Source organism: Mus musculus, chromosome 18 (genome assembly GCF_000001635.26).
Source record: "Mus musculus strain C57BL/6J chromosome 18, GRCm38.p6 C57BL/6J".
Classification (NCBI taxonomy): domain Eukaryota; kingdom Metazoa; phylum Chordata; class Mammalia; order Rodentia; family Muridae; genus Mus; species Mus musculus.
In genome coordinates, this window is record NC_000084.6 from 63782751 (window position 1) to 63804222 (window position 21472).

Sequence of the window (21472 nt, forward strand, 5' to 3'; positions counted from 1 at the left end):
CATTGCCAGTGTGCACACGTGCATCTGTGGAGATGTGTATGTGCATCCACAGGAAGTGTAGAGCCTGCTGGGAGCTGGAGGACTTGATAAAGTCAGGTCAGGGTGTTCAGTGATACTCAGTGTACAGCTGATTGTTTTCTGCCTTCTTGTCTGTATTAAATAAGCACTGTTAAAACCTGACACCATAATTAATCATTTGCTATGCTTCCTCTAACTTCTGTAAGATTTTTTTCATGTTTATTTTTTAAATCTTTGCTAGTTACATAAACATTTGGACTATCATTCTTATTATTCGGCTTATTTGTTGTTATAAATAACTACTCTTTTTTTTTGTTTTTTGTTTTTTTGAGACAGGGTTTCTCTGTATAGCCCTGGCTGTCCTGGAACTCACTCTGTGGACCAGGCTGGCCTTGAACTCAGAAATCCTCCTGCCTCTGCCTCCCAAGTGCTGGGATTAAAGGTGAGAGCTACCACCGCCCAGCATAAATGACTACTACTCTTTATGCTTGCTGATATTCTTTTTTTTTCCTAAAATATACTCTGTTTTTAAGACTCAGCATCTTTAGTTACTATTTTAGTCATATAACTTTTCATCTTTTTGTTTTTTGTCTTCTTGGGGCTTTGTATTTAAAGTATTTTTCTTATATAGGCATCATGTAGTTATGTCTTTTTTTTTTAAACTAATGTGGCTTAATTTGGTTTGATTTTTAGAGGGCTTCTCTATATAGCCTGGCTGTTCTCAAACGTGCTATATAGAGCATGCTGGCCTTGCCTTTGCAGAGATTGCTCTGCCTTTGCCTTCCCAATGCAGGAAGGAAGGTGTGTGTGTGCCACATATCTGTCGTTGATTTGCTTTTTAATTATTTAGACTATTTCCATTTAAGGTTTTGTCAGCCGTGTTAGATTTGAGCCTCTCCTTTGCTGTATTTCTCATTGTCCCATGCTCTTTGTTCTTTTCTTTCCTTGGTTATCCTTTGACTAACCAAGCATCTTTGAGTCTATTTCCTGTTTCATAATTTTTATAAAATTGGGCATTATTTTACATTGTGCTTCAAATATTTTTCTCTCCAGTGGTCACATTACATGTATATCATATCATTCTGCTTAAAATTGCCTCATATGCCAGTGATGCCTTAAGTCCTTAACATTCTACTTATTTGTTTGTTTACATATGTTTGTGTTAGTTTATTTTTGTGTGTTTGTCTGTGTGTGTGTGTCCATGCCCACACTGCCATAGGGTGGATGTGGAAGTCAGGACAAATTCCTGGAGCTCTCTCTCGGGTCTTTAGTTTGGCTGTTCGAGCCTCTACACACTGAGGCCTCTGGTTTGCTAGACCACTTTTTGATTTAGTTTCTATGGCAGTAATTCTGATCTAATTAGTCATTTTTCATTAGGGTCTTAATTTTCTTTGATCCCATCTTAATGTATTTTTAGCCTGGATAATTTTTTTTTATTACTTTTACTTCTTTACACTTAAGAGTCCAGTTGTTGCCCCCCTACTGTCCACCCTCCCACAGTTCCTCATCCTGTTTCTCCTCCTCCCTTCACGCCCCCGAATCCCCCACCCCCGCCCAGGCCTCCCCACTCCCTGGGGCCTCAAGTCTCTTGAGGGTTAGGTGCTTGTTCTCCCATTGAGGCCAGACCAGGCCGTCCTTTTAACTCTCTTAACTCTAGCTTTCTTTGAATGTATGGGTCATATCTTTGCTTGTTCTGAGTTGGTTTGAATTATTATTTTTTTTTAAGATGGGCGTTCTTCATGTATCTTGGCTGTCTAGGGGGCGTCTGGCTCTGTAGACAAGGCTGGCCCTGAAGTTACCAAGATCCGCCTGCTGCTTTCCCCACTCCTCTCAACTCCTTCCAATGTTAGGATTAAAGACTTGTACCACCAAAACTCCTTGGTTTTTTTTTTTTTTTTTTTTTTTTCTTTTTAAGTTTCTTAAGACAGGGTTTCTCTGTGTAGTCCTGGCTGTCCTGGAATTCACTCTGTAGACCAGGTTGACCTTGAATTTAAGAGATCTGCCGCTGGGCGTGGTGGCGCATGCCTTTAGTCCCAGCACTCTGGAGGCAGAGGCAGGCAGATTTCTGAGTTCGAGGCCAGCCTGGTCTACAAAGTGAGTTCCAGGACAGCCAGGGCTATACAGAGAAACCCTGTCTCGAAAAACAAAAACAAAAACAAAAACAAAAACAAAAACAAAAGATCTGCCTGCCTTTTGAGTACTGGGATTAAGGGGTTTTTAAGTATTCTTATTATCAACTATACTTTCCTGTCTCTACATTTTCATGCTTGATTGTCATGGAGAATGCTTAAATTTGTCAGATAGGATACTGGATAATGTCACTAAATAACAGGACAGTGTCCCAATGTAATTGCCATTTTTTTTAAATTGGCTTATTGCTCTAATTTCTTGTAGAAGCTAAAAAGATAGGGATTGTTATCTTGCCCACTGATTTTTCATAAGTCGTTGCTACAGTGGTTGTTTCCTGGAAGAAGCTGGTAACTAAGGAATCCATGTGTACCCTCTTTCTGCTGCTAGAGTAAATATTTCAGTCACGAGGTACTGTGGATATAAGAACAAGATAAGTTCCTGGCTTCCGGGAGTGCTTACACCCATTGAAGGCAACGCAGACAACTGCAGTTCATGACCATGCTCTAATAGATTTATTTGCTTTTCAAGTAGAGTTTGAGTGTCTCCTGGCTCTTAGGCTTTTTTTAGTGTGATTTTCGTGTTTTCATATGTTTGAATATGCTCAATATTTGCAATGTATACTAAGCACCTGGTAAGTGGTGTTGACATGGGAAGTTTAACAGCTTTTCATATAAATTCACCTTTCCGTGTAATGAATTATTTATCCCTCATTCTCGGGCTTAGAGGACTCGCTCTGTCTGTCTGTCTGTCTGTCTGTCTTTCTTTCTCTCTCTCTCTCCCTCCTTTCCTCCCTCCCTCCCTTCCCCTCTTTCTGTCTTTCTTTCTGTCTTTCTGTCTGTCTGTCTGTCTGTCTGTCTATCGATCTAAAAATTTATATTACTATTTATTTACGTGTACATGTGTGTGTGTCTGTACATGTGCATGTGCCGAAGGTTAGGGGCATCCCCTGGGGCTGGAGTTATATGCAGTTACAAGCTGCCTGTTGTGGGTGATGGGAATTGAACTTGGGGCCTCCACAGGAACAATACAGATTCCCAACCACTGAGCCATTTCTCTAGCTCCCACTTACTGATTTTTGGTGTTAGTAGTGAAGATGTTTTAAAATAGATTTTCGTTTAAGTCTCCAGCTACAGTTACGGTGTTGTATCTGACCTCACTTCAGTTCTGGTGGGAACTAGTGATGATTTGAAGATGAAGTGACAGTACTTTATTTTTAAGAATATTCTAAATTTATTTTTATTTTATATGTGTGAATTTTTGCCTGATTCTGTGTAGCTGCACCACAGAGGCTAGAGGAGGCTTCTGGGTCCTTTGTGAGCCACCTTGTGACTGCTGGGAACTGAACCTAGGGTCCTAAGCAAGAGCAGCAGGTGATTTTAAGCACAGAGCCATTGCTCCAACACTGCTCCTATGGTTTTTAAACTCGTAAGCTTCTTGATCTGTTGTTGCCTTGATATACCTGCCTTCCATCACAGTGGGGTTGTTAATGCATTCTGAAACAGTAGATCCTTAATTCTTTCTGCCATCTGTATGCTTGTACACCCAACACACATTAGTTATTTAATTCTCTCATAGAGATTTTTTTTTTTTTTTTGGCTTAATGGTGTTTGACTGTTCAGTTATCCATTGCTTCCTAGTTTGTTACTCAGTATCTAAGTAAACATGTCTAGATGATAAATAAGTATGTTACTGAAGTACGGTTTCCCAAGACCATTGCAGTGACTTAATACAGGGACTTACTTATGTAAGTATGCAGGGTATCCAGAAACAGGAAGTTTCAAAAGTACGTACACACACACACACACACACACACAAGCCTCCAGATTTGAATAAGTAACTATTTGTAGTAGTTATACTTGCTTCAGCAAACATATACTGTATTTGAAATGATCGTAGCTGCTGTGGAGTCAAGACCACAGCTTTCATCTTAACAGCAGTAAGAGCTAGTTTTGTGGCGGTTGTCCAGGAACATGATTCTCGTTACCCCAAACGTTTTGTTCCAGTAGAGAAATAGTTTTATAGTTTTACAGAACCAAGTAAGCCATAAGTCACGACAAGTGTAGAGTACACTGGTGCGTCATCAGAGTGATGGTTCAGGTGAGACAGGGTGAACTTCTCTATAGCTCCAAGATACTGTCCGGCCACAGCCTCAGCATCCGTTTGGTGTGAGAAGCCAGTGGGCTGCTGAGTTAATAGATTCCTACATGTTAGTTCAGACAAAGAAATGGGCAAGGCATGTGCAGTCCAGAGGGCTAGAAGTGGGCAGGATGAGGCAACCAGCCTGTGGACTGGAACATTTCAGCTTCCTCACAGTTATGCTCTTCTAATGATGCAGTGAGTCTCTGCAAACACGGCTTTGAAAATATTAATTAGCTAATTAGTTAATTGAGAACAGATATTTTACGCAATATATTCTTATCACAGTAATTTCCAGTTTCCCAACTCCTCCTAGGTCCTCCCACCCACCCAAATCTATAGCCATTCTCTCTCTCTCATTAGAAAACAGTCATTCATCCAAATAATAAGAAAGAGAGAATAAAATCAGATAACAATACAAACAAACAAACTAGAATAGACTTTTTTACACAAGTTTTTGGTCATAGTTCCAAATTTTCAGTCAAATACAAAGTTTGATTGGTAATATTTTTAAGCATTTCTAGACTTATAAAACTAGGTTTTTGTGTACTTATTCTTATCAAGTAATTGAAATATATGTGTAATCAAATTAGAAGAGTAAGCAACAACCCAATGGCCCAGAGCCTAGCAATCCAGGGTCCATTGAGAAGACAGGAAGAATTTGTCTGGACATGCTAACTGGATATTTCAAGATGGTAACTACTCAGCAGATAGGGGCAAAGTTGGGAACTTTGTAATTCAGTGTTTCTGGGCGTGGTACATATCATGCTTGGTGGGACAGTGGAGTTGGTGAGTGGAAGATCACTGGTCAATTTACATCTGAGTCCAACAAGAAAATGGTTAATGATCTGCACTACAGTATTGCCTTCATGTCACCATACATACGTTCATAATAGGTTAATCAGCATAGATTTCCATTATCTCTTGTGAACTAGGAAATAGTAAGTGTGGATTTTTCATGACAAAAGGCATTAGAGAAGCAATTTAAAGTTTCTGTTTCACATTGTTATAACATTCACAGCAAGCTACTGTATTACTCGGGACATTTGCATGGGGGCCCTGAATGTGCAGTCTGTCTAGTCAAGGGAGATGTTACATTGTCTCATTTGAGTTCTTTGAGACAGGGTCTCACATGGATCAGGCTGCTTCCAAGTTGCAGTAAAGTCAGGGATGGCCTCCGGCTGCTGATCCTTACCTTCCTCCTCATGCTGGGATGACAGACAGACCTGTACTCCACTCTCCATACATTGCTTAGCTGGCACTTCAGTTAGATCTTAGGGAAAGAGAAAAGACCCCATTAATGACCTGTCTTAAATACTCTGTGTGGACTTAAAGATGAGCAGATGCCATTTGTTCAAAGCATATAAACACACAGACATAAAGGTGAGCTGAAAAGGGAAATGTGCCCTCAAGATGCCGCACCAAATGCTAGGCCTAGTGCAGAAGATCTTCGTGGTAGGTACATGGTGGCTGGTGATTCATCAATTCCTAATTTCTAAAGTTTTTCTATTTACCTTGTTTTGCTCTCTCCCTCCCCTCCTTCTCTTCTTTTCCCCACTCTCCCTCCCTTCCCCCTTCCTTTCTTCTCCCCTTTCCCTAGCATTATAATTGCCATTAACATTTGAAAGGGCTATTCAGTATTAAATAATTTTATCATTCCTGTGTTAAGCTTTAAAAAAACTACTTTACCTTCTAAGGCATTGCATTTATTTTTCTATAGTTTTAGATGCTCTTTTTTTCTTTGTGAAAGTTTAGGTACTCTTTGGGTATATACCCTGGAAGGCTATTGAGATTTAGACCTTAGAGCCTTTGTCGTTCAAAATGTTAATCTCTGTCCCATACATGTTATTTATCTCACAGTAGCAGTAGAGGAAAGATGGAGTTTATAATCAACCTTGAATGAGGAAAGATCTATTTAAAAATAGAAAGCATAGATGTTATAATGTTGAAAACCCATGCTTCTGCTATTTATTTATTTATTTATTTATTTATTTATCTATCTATCTATTTATTTATTTATTTATTTGTCTTTCCTGGAACTCACTCTCTAGACCAGGCTGACCTCAAACTTAGAAATCTGCCTGCCTCTGCCTCCCAAGTGCTAGGATTAAAGGCGTGCACCACCATTACTGGCGCTTCTGCTATTTAAAGAAAAGCTGGAGCAAATACAAGCATGTCTTGTTGCCTGAGCTTGCTCTAATGATCTAGTTTCCATGGCAATGAACAACTGAGGAGGCTCAGGACTAGTACTTTCTTAAATGGCCCTGCCTGGCAAAATACCAGACCTCCCAGCTCTTCACCCTTCCTTCCGTTCTGTGAGAATGGTGACATGCCGCCTATCTGCTGTCATCAGAAGAGCAGACATGATTTATGCTAGGAATCTTCAATATTCATCCACAGGGCTTCTGATTTATTGCTAAACCCTGAACATTTTACTTTAAGTAATATTTTTTTCTTCTACTTTCTGACATTTTTTTATATGTGGGCAGTTATAAAAGAAAAAAACTGTGACAAGAGTTTTAATTTTTTAGTGAACTGTAAAAGTATTTCTAGATTTTGCCAGTCTAGTTGTGAGGTAGTATGAGTAAAATATTTTTTTACGTTGCTCCAGAGGCTGTTAGAGTTTAGTAAATCTAATTTCTTAATCTCTATTACTTGATTAGTAGTATACATGTGATTTATTTATTTATTTATTTTTGTTTTTTGAGACAGGGTTTCTCTGTATAGCCCTGGCTGTCCTGGAACTCACTTTGTAGACCAGGCTGGCCTCGAACTCAGAAATCCACCTGTCTCTGCCTCCCGAGTGCTGGGATTAAAGGCATGCGCCACCACACCCGGCTATGATTTATTAAAGAATAAATCTGTAAGCACCTATTTCCACTTCCACTAAACGTGACTCCACAATTATAATACCATGGATGTCTTTTCTCTCTTCCTGTGCGTAGTTGCGTGTGTTGAACATCAAGTCCAGGTTCGTGCACTCAAGCCGCTCTGCCAGCCAGGCTCCTGATTCTCTCTCTCGAATATTCATGCATTGAGAAAGCACCACGGTTTAAATCTATTTATTTGACATAGCTGATAGTGACCAGTCACTACTGAACTTTCATTTTTTTTTTTTTAATTTTTTTTCTGATCTTCTCTTTCTAGTGTACCTACAGAGTTAGGGTGAAACCAAACAGAAATTAACATTGTTTTCTAGAGAATGTGAGAAAGGGACCCGTAGTGAAGGGAGGGGTGGCAGGATGGGAGTGGGACAAGAACGTGTCATATACATGGGTGAGATTGTCTAAGAACACATTTCATACAGAAAAGTTTCAGAGCAGGGTGCTCAGCACTTTTGGTGGCATGAAGTTCAGCCACACAGGCAATCCTGTAGTAAGCAATGCATTTTCTAGCTTTTTACTGAGGTAAATCTCAGTCATTTAAGCTGAATTTGTAATTAAATAGTGAAGAGAAGTGAAAAATAGAAATATTCCATGGAATATATTAAGTGTTTGGTATTCTTGTAAATATTATAGTGGAATTTTTAGATCTCATAACATACCATTAAATGCATAAGTGTAACACGATAGAGTCATAACCATATAATAAATAAATAATAAATATAATAAATAAAACCCAAGTCTCTCACAGTAAGAAAGCACCTGTTTCCCCTATAAAACTTCCATGGGTGGAGTAGGCATGGAGCTGGTCCCATTCTCCTACTGTCCACAGACTTCTCTTAGTCCTGCTGAGCACCTCACACGTGCCTGAGTGACACGATGCTGCATTCGTGTGAAATCATGAAACAGCTGCTTCCTGCAGCTGTCCGGTCATCACAAAGGCCCTCACCGCGTGCAAAGCAAATGTACTGTTCAGCAGGCAGTGCCTCATCTGCTCAGAACCCAGACCCATTGCTGCTCAGGGACAGAAGAGAGGAGAGGAATTAACTTGAAGATGCTTGTGCGTGGCATATGGTAATTTTTTCACAGGAAGGAAGTGTCCAATGGCAGCCCCTAAATCTTACCATGGACCTCCCGTTGTGGAATGTGTATGCTCTAAGGTCCTCTGGATTTTTCACATGATAATTTAAACTGCAGCATTTTCCTGGCTGTACAGCTTCCCTGAGTCGGGGAAGGGATGGCTTTATCCACTGTATATGAATTACAAAATTCATATTTGTTTTAGTGCATATAGTTTTACACAGAACGAAGCTATATTAAAATTCTTCTAAGAAGAGTTAAATGGAATGCACTGTGTATGTACTTTACAAGTTGTTATATTTGATAATGAGATTAAAAATGTAGGGGCAGAGAATCAAAATTCTATTGAGTATTCTTTTGAAATATTTTAAAATGGTTCACATACAATATTAAAGAATAAACTTAGAAAAATATTACGAAGATACATAGGCCTTCTAAAAATTTTCTCTGTGATACATTTTAAAGACTGGATTATATTTCTGCTAATTCTTAATGTAGTTTTCATTGCGGTGTGGTTATGTTCTTTGTACAAGATTTGCTGTATTGTGGACTTAAGATATCAGAAAGGTGGTGGCTTTAAGCAGAAGCCGAACTCCATGGAGGTCACTGTGCACAGAGGCAGCCCATCCTGGCAGCGCTTTCTGATGAGCGCTCCTCTCCAGTTACAGCATCACTTTCGGTTGTGTGTTCACCATGGTTTGCTGACTGTGTTTTCGCTCTTCACTAACCCTGAGCTTTTTTTCAGAGTCCGCTGTACCTCAATCCTTTGCTCTTTCTTTCTCCTTGTTTCCTCTGCAAGCCGCTGCGCCTGTCGTTTCTGCTCGGTCTGACGCTGATCACTCTGGCTCTGACTCTGCCTCTCCTGCTTTACCTACCTGTTTCTTAGTAAATGAAGGTATTCTCTCTCACTTTGGGACTCTCCCTTTCCTCTCTGCTCTGGCCTGGTAGACTTACTCTTGATTTTTATTTTCTAATCTGATTTATACCTCCATCTGCTTTATTTCATATGAATCCCATTTTGAAACCTTATTTGCTGAACTCAGTGCCAGGTGCCAGTTGTAAAAAAATGTACTGTCCCTCCCGCCTAGGGTAGAACATGTCTGCTGTCATCTAGAGCGCTGTTATGGGAGTGCAGGGACGCTAGTCTTGGCTGTGAGGTCTTTGTTAAAAGTTGAATTGTCACAGTGCTTTTTGCCACTTGATTTGTGGCATTAACGATTATAAACGTATTTTACATGCACTCTTAGTGTATGAGAGACAGTGGGCTGTCATTATACTACTATATGCACTAGTAAAAGGTGAGTCTGTTAATTTTCACTCTCATTTGAAGTCTTCAGAATGGATATGCAAGCTGATAGGAATTCACCTTTTCTACTGTTCCTGCTTCAGGCAGAGGCATAAAAGTCTGTAATTTAAGCCTTTGGATTCAGCAGGGCTAGCATATCCTTGTTGTGTAGTTACACACATGGGAACTGCGTTGGGGATGTGGAACTGAGAATGGACTGTTCAGATATTTGCTGCTCAGTCCTCTCTTGGCTCAGCCGCTGTCTCCATGTGATCTCAACGTTTACCAGTCTGTGTAAAATAAAGAGAAGGAGCTTTCCCAAGTCTAGAATACAACTCTAAATGATTCAGACTCTTCACCAAAGCTAATATTGCAAGGTCACTCAAACAGAGGGAATGTTAGGTTGCCAGAGAAGCACAGAGCCCCTGTTACAAGTAGTAAGTACTCCCTGGGAAAGAAAATATAGGAACTTAACATGGTAATATATTGTTTGTTTTGTTTCCCTATGGGAGGTCTATGCTAAAGCTTGTATGTGAAGGCTGGGTTGGAATAACTAGAATAATATTTGTTGAGCTATTTAAGGATAGTTATTTGTCAGTTTACAATATACTCTCAGGCTTTGGTAAGGATCATCATGTGTGAGAGCTTAGCTGACCAGTAGTTGAGTAAGACTGTGTCTGTGAGGCATTAAAGCTAATCAAGAGATTACTCATGTGAGTAATTTATGTATATATCCATATATGTATGGCATATGTATATATGGATATATCCATGTGTTGTAAATTTCAAAATGAAATGAATATCCATCACCTTTATTAATACAATTACATATTTGTTATCTGTTGATGAGAATTTCCTATTGAATGGATGAATTTTTAAATAGGTGACTTGTCTCTTTTTAATAATTTAAGAGATCACTTTATAATTTATTGTAGAGTTTTGTTATTAATTTCGAAGACTGCAGTTTTAATTCTTTTAAAACACAGAACTGGTAAAATACTGTGTTCATAGATAATCCATTATAAATGATAGCAAATGCTTTCTCATCCAGTTCTGATTATTTGCCTCGAGATGTTATCCTTGGGAGGAAATGGCACAATATACTGAGCCAATAATGGCCTTGTACATAATTTGAGATAAGGCATTCATTGAATTTATAATATATAATGTATATTATATATAATATACAGTTTTGTACACTTATAAAATAAAGGTGAAATAACTCATAAAACCTGTATACTAGTATAGTGATAGTCTTTCTCTTATAATTAGATTTCATATCAAGAATCAGAAATTTGGAAAAAACAAATTGATTTTCTTCCAGTTGGAATCAGTGATGGTGAAGACTATGAAATTTGGATTACCGGGTTTTTAATTTTGTAGAATGTCTTCATTTACATTTCCTTAAAGTTGGTATTATGCTAATTCAGCTTTGATTGTGACTAAGTTTCTGATTCATGTAGTAACAGAAATGATTGTATGATCTTAACTAAAGCCTCTGACAAAAAGGGAAGACAGCCTGTGGCTGGTATGTTGGCATCATACAAGTGAGACCTGTGCGGATGTCTGTGTGAATGCCCCTTACGTGACAACAAGTTCACATGTGTAGCTCTTGCGTGTGTTTATTCCATCCTTTGCCATCTTCCAATATCTTTATTTTAGAAAATCTTTTTAGAAATGTGTTTTCTATGGGAATTTGGCAAAACTGTGTGGACAATTGGTTTTCATTGGTTTTTAAAAACTTCACATCTTATAGGTCTACATATAAATGATTGAAAAATATATTTCATGTCATTTTGTATATAATAATATTAAACTAGAATTCTTTATAACATATGGGTCTTCCCTTTTTGTTTTTGAAAAGTGTACATAAATAAAGACTTTGTATTTACTGTAGAGTGCCAAGATGTCTAATGCACCTGCACTGTGTCACCTTTTGATAGGCTGGAGCCAGTTAGCCGCCATGCACTGTGTTATGTTGCCTGACCTGCTGGGGCTGGAGAGATTCAGGCCTCCTCTCCTGGAGATGCTAGCTCGAAGATGGCAGGACCGATGCTTGGAGGTAAGGTCGAGTGATAAGGAAGATACAATTATTTCACAAATTCAGCGAAGTGTGAATTTTAAGCAAAAGTAACTTTATCCCCTGTGCCTTTAGCAGTTACTCCTCTCTTTACAGAAGATACAGAGGCAGGTCCCATCTTCCTCCTGTATCTCTGAAGTAAACAGTAAAGGTTCTTGCGCGTTTATTTATTTACTTCCTTAAAATTCATTGAGTATTTCATTAAGAGTTTCACATACTTTGAATAGATATTTCTTAAGTGTTGGTTTCTGTAGAGATTGTTCACTCACATGCAAGGACATATAACCCCTTCCCCATGGTTGATTATTTGGTACAATCCCTACCATCAAATTTCCAAGGGAGCAGTCAGAGACCAGATGGAAGGAAGGTTTCTATGTTACATAAAACAAGAAAGTCTTCCAAATTATAATAGAGCTGGGTTAAATGTCATGCCAACTATTATTAACTTGGTAACCCTGGATATTTGGCTTATTCTATTTGTAGATTACTTGTAACATAGAGATAATGATGTAATTCTCAGGAGAGCACACGTATCACTAGGGTATGTTACTTCATGAACATCATGGTGTACGCAAGTGTACACTTGCTAATTGGCTATGATGTCACCGAGAAAGAATTTGATGGGCCCTCTGAATGTCTGTTCTACTGTTGAATGAAACATCTTAATACTTTAAGATACCTGCCTGTTCTGGCCTCTGTTGACTCAGCTCCAAGCAGAACTGAAACGTACTAAAATTTGCATAGATTTGAATTGAATAATTTTTAATTTACTTTAAAAGACAAGATACTTATAAAGAATGCTTTACTCAGACTCTTTTTTAGATGAAGCTGAGTTATTCCTTCAGTTATAAATAGTTAATAAATTAAATAAATTGATTTGTAGTTTGCTTAAAAAATAGACTACCTTCTTTGGGCTCATGCCATGGAATTTCTGCTAAACATAACTAAATTTAAACTGCAAAATAAAAAGTTGCATGGCCAATTGGAAGAAAAATTGATATGATTTTGAAAAATGATTCCCTCTATAAAACTGAAAGAGGTTACGCAGGAATCTATTTGCCCATTTTGTTCGTGTCTAGGTATATGTGAATCATGTGGATTTATACCTATTTGATTATATAAAGGATCAATGCTTGAGGCAACGTTGATGTGATAAAGTAGATAACAAATATTAAAAAGGCTCGGTGAAATGTAAATTTCAAATCAAGAAATAATTTTTTGGAGCCCTCTGTCATCTCTCTGGCCTGTTGACTCAAACATTATTATTCAGTGAATGGCTTAAACATATTTATTTGCCTGCCCTGATCCCCTTCCCTTAGTTCCAAGCAGGACTGTAGTATATAAGGAATTCATTAAATTAGGTTACGTTTCTATTGGGTATAAGGAAAAACAATTTAATTCTCCCAACATTGATTTTTAACAATAATAGTTACATGTAAATTTAATAATTGAAAGTGCTGTATTATAAGAATGCTTTAGAAAATCAAGTTTTAAGCATAAAGCTAATTAAATGTCTGTCCGTTAGCTTAAAAATATTTTTAAATGAAAGCATCCTTAATGTTTGTCCATTGGCTTAAAAGTATTTTTGAATGAAAGCATCTTTGATCACGTGTAAGATGCCATCATTTAATTATTCTATAACTACTTACTTCATTATTGGATTAATAGTCTTTCTTATATAAAGAAGGAATTTATGTGTTTTCAAATTTTATATCACTATGAGTTTCCTGGTTTGTGGACATCACTTTAGGAACGGACATGTTTCTTTTCTCTCATTGTTGCTGCGGCCCTGTTAGGTGAGAGAGGCTGCACAGGCCCTGCTTCTAGCTGAGCTGAGAAGGATTGAGCAGGCAGGACGGAAGGAGACGATCGACACCTGGGCTCCTTACTTACCTCAGTATATGGACCATGTCATATCACGTGAGTTCTAGTGCTTTTCTGAAAACCTTGGGAGGGCTCTGTAGAGAGAGTACCAGACTGTCAAGCGCTCATGCTTTTTTGAAGTGAACACAAGTGGTCCTTAAATCTGGTCTTCTCTATTTGAATCTTGGTAGTTTAGAATATGGCTATTAAAAAGAACAAGATAGAACAAATACCAAATATTCACTTAATGATCTGACTCTCTATGAAATAAATTCCCAATAAGAAAAATTATCCCTACCCTAATTAACCCTAACTTTTTCCTTTTCTTGTTGTTTCTTTGGACTTATGGGTTCCACATGATCCACACTGATCTTGTGCTTTGTATAGAGACCTTTCACAAGTTAAGATTACATAGCTGGGCAGTGGTGGCGCATGCCTCTAATCCCAGCACTTGGGAGGCAGAGGCAGGAGGATTTCTGAGTTCAAGGTCAGTTTGGTCTACAGAGTGAGTTCCAGGACAGCCAGGGCTACACAGAGAAACCCTGTCTCAAACAAACAAACAAACAAACAAAAACAAAAAACAAAAACAAAGAAAAGAAATAAAAGAACAATCCAAACTGCTCCTGTGTGGAGTTAAGATTACATGAATACTTGAAAAACAAAGATCTAGTAAAGTTTCACCTGTGTGTAAAGGGAAGAGAGGAAATCGGCAGGAGTTGTGTCTGAGGAGTCTTTTAGATGACTATGATTTAAACAAATTGGGAAAATTATTGCATTTTTGGGAACTTTGTGAAAGTTACAATTTTGTCCTCATGATGTTAGGTGAAGTGTGCTTTGGGAAAAGGCTATGCTTGGCACCATCATTTTTTTCCTCTCTGATAAAAACGTTTCCTCAGTTTATTTAAGTCTTTACTTTTTGTTTGCTTGTTTGTTTTTTGTTGTTTTTTTTTTTCAAGACAGGGTTTCTCTGTATAGCCCTGGCTGTCCTGGAGCTCACTTTGTAGACCAGGCTGGCCTCGAACTCAGAAATCCGCCTGCGTCTGCCTCCCGAGTGCTGGGATTAAAGGCGTGCGCCACCACGCCCGGTGTAAGTCTTTACTTTTTTAAAATAAAAAAGGTTAATAATTAAAATTTGATTTTGATCTACATTAGTAAGATACTTTCAGGTTTTGGTTTGTTTATTTGTTTGTTTGTTTGTTTTGTTTTGTTTTGAGACAGGGTTTCTCTGTCTCCTAAGTGCTGGGATTAAAGGTGTGGGCCACCACTGCATGGCTACTTTCAGTTTTTAACATAGAGTTTTGATTAAACTTTTAAAAAAATAAATTTACCATTAAATGGGCTTGCATTTTACACAATGAAACCCTGGATTTTAAGCAGACCTTGTCCACAGTCAGTTGTTCATGTAGAGAAGTGTTTACCCGCATCATATCCATCTTGTGTTGTGATGGCAGCGCATGTGCCATCCAAGAAGCAAGTAAGAGTAAGATTGGGAGAAGTGTGTAACTGCTAGAGTGGAGCTGAGTGCCAGGCCAGCTGTGCTCCCCTGAGACGTGTGACCTTGGGGACTTTACCAAGGTGTTATGAGCTTCCATCTTTTCAGTTAAAAATCGAGATGATAGGAGGCTCACAGAGTCTTAGTGGAGTGAGTTGACCCTTGGTAGGTGTACAGATTGGCACCAACTCACGGTAAGCATTGATTTGCTCAGTAAATAAATACTTGAGAGAAGTGTGGTCACATATTCACATGACATGATATATCATAATTAAACTTTTTTTTCGATTTGAGTACCAGATGTTTATTGAGTAAATTTCTATAACCTTTAAGATAAAATTTTAAAAAACAATATTATTCTTGTCTATGGTTGTTGTGATCATAAAAAGAGAAAGAGTATAAGAATATGTTCTATCTGGGTGTGGGGGGAGGGGGTGCCTCAGTGGGCCCATGCCGACAGGACTGTATAGTATAGAATAGAGTTTAGTCAGGGCATGGGGAGGGGAGTTAGGAGATACTAGAGTTTCATGTGTTTTGCAAATTGTATCTTGGGTGTTTTGAGCTTCTGGGCTAATATCCACTTATCAGTGACTGCATATCATGTGTGTTCTTTTATGACTAGATGCAGGGAAAAGCAGAGAGAGGGAGAGAGTAGAGAAGTAGAGGCCAGCCATGACCACGTGGAGAGAGGGGAGAAGGGAATTGGGAGACAGGGAAACAAGGAGGTAAGAGGCAAGAGACTAAGAGAGACAAGAGAGGGAGGAGGGTCCAAGCAGCCCCTTTTATAGTGGGCCATGCCTACCTGGCTGTTGCCAGGTAACTATGGGGAGGCACATACCTGGCTGCTGACAGGTAACTGTGAGGGTGGAGTACAGACAGAATACCAATGCCAACATCAATCATAACAGCAACAGCAGTAATAGCAAACAACAACAAAACCCAAATAACAACAACAAAACCCAAATAACGACAACAAAACCCAACCCAGGGACTCAGCCGAGTTTCAGAGTTTTTCTTTGTTTCCTCTCTGCCATGATGTGAGTGGCTCAGCTGTAGCATGACCTCTCTGCCAGGACTGCTTGGCATCACTGAAGCCAGAATAAACTTTCCTTCCCCCAAGGAAAGTAACTTAGGACCTCTAACACGTGTTCACGTCATTTAATATATTAGCCTTAAAGTTCTTTTTTACAATTTTTAAATAAAAATTTTATAGCTGGTGACTTTAGTGGTAGAGTGCTTACTAGTTTTGATCCCCAGCACCACTAAATAAAATAAAATATATTAACAAATAAAATAAATAAAATGAAAGTAAGTTTTCAGAACATACAGTTAAAGAAAGAAAGAAAGAAAGAGAGAGAGAGAGAAAGGGAGAGAGAGAGAACAAAAGAAAGAAAGAGAGAGAGAGAGAGAGAAAGAAAGAAAGAAAGAAAGAAAGAAAGAAAGAAAGAAAGAAAGAGAGAAAAGGGCAGAATGAAAACACATCTACCTTTTAAATATTTGAATAATGTGAAACATGCTCGCAGTTTTTGATATGAGCATTACCCTTAGAAAGTAGATTCTGTGTTATAACACTCACTGCACAGAACATCCTCAAGGGTCTGCGGAGATGGCGCAGGTAGATCTCCTTGTCTTTGAGAAGCAGAGATGGGAGAATTCCTGTGTCCTAACCAATCAGTGAGCTCCTTGTTTAGTGGGAAAGCATGACTGCCCTCAACATAGTGGCCCCCCATATATACATATGCAAACACACGCACACACAAATACACACACACACTCTCTCTCCGTTCATATATATAATATTTATATGTATATACATATAAATATTATATATAAATTATAAATAGTATATATTGTATAAATATTATATATTATATCTTAGTATATCATATATTTTATACATTTATATATAATGTATAAAATATACAAAATATATGGCTATATAATTTTATTTATGTATATACAAATATTTATGTGTATGCATATAGTACTAAACTGAAGGCAGAGGACTATCCCACAAAGCAGCTGTAGACATGCCTGTGCTGTGAGTCTGTCAGTTACGGCCCAGGGAGGGTAACTTACACTGAGGGTAGGGTGACAATCACTATTTGCAAACTTTCTCTGTATGAGACTTTTGCTAAGCACTTGAAAGGTCTGTGCTTTTTACTGTAACTGCCATTATAACCAGGTAGTGTAGATGCTGTTGTTGTTCTCTGTAGCTTGTTTTCTTTCACCTGAGGTAATAGGCTAAAGGCACTGAAAAATTGTCTGCGGGTCCTTCAGACACTTAAGTGACTGCTAGATTCTGAAATTCATTTTTTCTTACTCTCTGTTTATTCTATCTGGCTCTCTCCAGTTTCTTTAGATCTTAACTGAGGGCAGATGTGAAGAATAAATAGACTAGACCCTGGGGTTGCCTGGAACTACTATAAAATGGAGTCTTCCCCAGTCATGTTATCTTTAACTGCAGCACAAAATGAAGCAGAAAAACAACTGTTAGGAAATTCATCTTTGCTATTTCTTACTGTTTAAAAATTTAAAAAGTAGTTTGCTCTTAAGGAAATTTAAATATTTCCCTTTTTGTAATTAATTTTTCCCCTTGAGTATACTATTTTTGAGTACTTCAAAAGTTATGTGATTGCTTGATTACCTAAACTTTGAATCAAATGTCTGAGAAGCACTTAAAACAAGAGTTCAAAGTCCTTAGCCAGCAGAGCAAGGTAAATCAAAATGACCCTGACATTCTACCCCACGCCAATCAGAATGGCTAAAAACAGAAACTCAAGTGGCCGCTCATGCTGCTGAGGATGTGGAGAAAGGAACGCTCCTATACTGCTGGTGGGACTGCAAACTGGTACAAACACTCTGGAAATCAATCTGGCGGTTCCTCAGAAATTAGAAATAGATCTATCTGAAGACCCAGCTATACCACTTTTGGGCATATACCCAAAGGTGCCCTACCATACCACCAGGACACATGCTCCACCATGTTCATAGCAGCCTTATTTGTAATAGCCAGAAGCTGGAAACAACCTAGATATCCCTCAACCGAAGAATGGATACTGAAAATGTGGTTCATTTTTACAATGGAATACTACTAAAAGGAGGACATCACGAATTTTACAGGCAAATGGATAGAACTAGAAAATATCATCCTGAGTGAGGTAACTCAGACCCAAAAGGACATGCATGGCATGTACTCACTGATGAGTGGATATTAGCTAAAAAGTACAGAATACCCAGGATCCACCCTACAGACTGTGAGAAGTGAAACAGACAGAAAGGCTAAGTGAGGAGGCTTCACAATCCCGCTAGAAGGGGAAGGGAATAATTAAGGGGGCGGCAGAGGAAGGGAGGGATTTGGGTGGAAGACAGGAGATGGGAGGGAAAGGGGGATCAGGACCATATATGGGGGGAGGGGACAGGAGAGAAGCCTAGAGGGCCAAGAGAATGAATGGAAATAAGCAGCCTTGGGGAGTGGGAGGTGGAGGGAAGGCCCTCTAGAAAGTACTAGAAACCTGGGAGGTGAGACACTAACAGGATTCATTTGGAGTGACCTTAACAAAAATGCCCAATGCCGGGAAAAGGGAACTTAAAGATAGACAGGGCCTCAAGTGGAGGGGTAAGGGTTGCTACCCCACAGTCAGAATTCCTGACCCAGAGCTGTTCCTGTCTAAAAGAACTGCAGGGACAGAAATGGAGAAGAGACTGAAGGAAAGGAGGTCCACCTTGACTGGTCCACCTTGAGATCCGTCTCATGGGTTTGGAGGCACCAAGGCCTGACACTGCTGGGCTATGATGCGCTTACAAACGGGTACCTGGCATGGCTGTCCTCAGAGAGGCCCTGCCAACAGCTGACTGTGACAGACACAGATAATTACACCCAACCATTGGATTGAAGTCAGGGACCCCTATGGTTGAATTAGGGGAAGGATTGAAGAAGCTGAAAGGGAGGGCCACCCCATACGAAGACCAGCAGTCTCAACTAACCCAGACCCCAGGGAGCTAACAGAGACTGAGCCACGAACCAGGAGCATACACCATACACGGGTTGGTTCAAGGCCCCTGGCACATATGTAGCAGAGGTCTGCCTGGTCTGACCTCAGTGGGAGAAGATACGCTTAAGGCCCCAGGGAAGGGGGAGGCCTGGTTGTCAGGAGAACACCCACTCAGGGGGGGGAAGAATGGAATGAGGAACTGTGGAAGCGGGTATTGAAAGGCAACGACTGGAATGTAAGTAAATAGAATAATTTAAAAATCCCAAGATCATAAAAAATTTTGAATTGTATCTTTAACTATAATTTTGTGTGTTTGTGGAAGGAGAAAATAGTCATATATTCTCCTAAAACACTCCACATTATCAACTTTTGATCTAATATGTTAATCAGCTTTAGACTGTAGTGCTGACTGAGTGTAGACTCAGTTACACTTTCTTTTATCGGAAGCTTCCTGAAGGGGTAGGGATTCTGATGTCTTAAAAGAGAAGAAAGCATTTAACAGAGGAGGAGTGAGCACAGAGGGCTGGCGAACAGCTCGACTGTCCTAAGGGACCAGGAGGTTATGCAGCCAGCTGCGGGACTGCCCACACCTGCTGTCCACCTGCCTGCAGTGACGCCTCTCCCGCCGTTGCTGTCAGGGTTTGTGGAGCCAAACATCACTGTGAGTTTTAAAGCACCGTTTTTACAAACACCTATTTCTGGCATGAGACTCTTAGAAAGTACACTACTTATCATCAATACTCTTAGAATTAACCATTCTAAGAATTGAAAGATTTGCAGTAATCACATAAGTAATATTGGAAGTGCCTAAGTTATGTCCGTTTTTTTAGAAGTTTTTTTTTTTTAATTAATTAAAAAAAAATCTCTGAGGAGTTCTTTGACTGCTAGAGATAACCCCTTTATCTTTGAGATCAGGACCAGAGCTTGTATAGGTAGCAGCTTCTAACTGCACTGTCATGAAGGGGAAGGACTGGGGTTAAAATGATGCCAACCTGCCACGTTGCTGATCCCTGTATTTTATATAGGTATGGTGGACGGTAGCCCGAAAAAGCTTTTTATGGGTTTGTGTGAGAGAATGGAAAGCATAGGCCAAGGCCAGCTGCCTTTCTTGGGGGTTTTGAGAGCATTTGTGAACCCCTTTTGCAAAGCATCCCATGTAGTGAGGCCCCAGTACAAGCAGCGAGCACGGGCTGCTTAGCCTTTCCTTTCTGTACTTGTTTTGATGGCTTGAATTTTCTTATCCTACTGCCTTGGCCTTAGACTAGCAGTCACCAGGGAGGAAGAAGCAACAGCAGTCAGCCTTACCTGATAGCCGCAAATTTCTGTACTGAATGCCTTGTGACTTATGCTTCCGGTGGTGCATTTTTGTCTTGAACCAGTCAGCATTCATGGTTTCATCCTTTGTAAATATTTTAAAAAATGTGAAATTTAAAGATAGCTGTATTGTGATCCCTATTCTAAATACTGCATCAAATAATGCAACATGGGAGCATACTGTACATCTTTCATGAGTCATCATTTGTGTGTGTGCTACCACCTTTATGTTCTAAACATTTTTATAGAGTTCTAGTCATTTTACTAAATAGGGATTAATGTTATTTTTCAAAACCATTCAATTACAACATAGATGAAGATAAATGTTGCCTGGGATTTATTTTGAACTGAAGATGTTTTCCAGAGCCTCCTTTTGGATATTTCTTACGTGTGACATTGTAACTGTAGCATTTTGATAATTGACTTTTTTATGAGGTCAAGCACCCGCTGGTTTATGAACGATGCCTGCCTGTGCCCTTCCTTCCCGTCAGCGACTTCCCTGAAGTCAAGGCTGATGATCCTGATTTCCTTCGGCCTCCAATACAGATTGACCCTGTGGGGCCTTAGGTCACGGGCGTAATTGTTTCTCATACATTGTGTTCTGCTGGCTCACAGTGCTCGTATTTTCCAGCTTCAGAAACACTGGCCACATAAACCTCACTCTCATTACATAAGTTACAAATCTCCTTGAGTATGTGCGCTATACAGTACTGGCCAATGCAGTATTAATCTGTAAGTTGATCGTCTCAGATACTGATAGAAAGCGTGTAACACGTGTGTTCAGTACATCCCGATGTCATCAGGCAGCTTGATCCTTTGTTCCTTTTGAGTCCCCTCCTTTTCAGCTTCCTTTCACGTTGGGTTGACAGGGTCAGGCTCCTCTTTTACGTAGCCCTGGAAACAGTAGAATTTCTTTGTTCAGTAAATGTTTTGGGTTTGACTTCTGATAGACCATACCATAATACCTATTTCTAACCTGGATTTGGAATCTCACTTCTGATGCTTATAAAGTAGCGGTGACTCTGAGCACAAATATGGTGGATCAACAACAGACATGAAGATAAGATGGTGATGTGTGTTTCAGATACATGGAAAGTGTAGCTGGTGAACTATCCCAGATGTTCGTATGTGCTCCACAAGGCAGCTAGTGCCAGGATTCAGTGTGAAAAGAAGGTGGGAGAGACTAGAGAGGGGTTG

The 21472-nt window shown here is 39.4% G+C and overlaps 1 protein-coding gene across 3 annotated transcripts in view; it reads left to right on the forward strand.

The window, feature by feature from the left end:
* Positions 1–21472, forward strand: part of Wdr7 (WD repeat domain 7) — a 281263-nt gene that overhangs the window by 74253 nt on the left and 185538 nt on the right. For 2 of the 3 annotated variants that reach the window (XM_006525478.4, NM_001014981.1), the window contains exons 17-19: positions 9046–9141; positions 11475–11593; positions 13408–13531. In XM_006525478.4, coding sequence (XP_006525541.1) covers positions 9046–9141; positions 11475–11593; positions 13408–13531 — 339 coding nt within the window. The remainder of the gene's footprint in view (positions 1–9045; positions 9142–11474; positions 11594–13407; positions 13532–21472) is intronic. The other variant, NM_001360837.1, reaches the window with a different exon arrangement.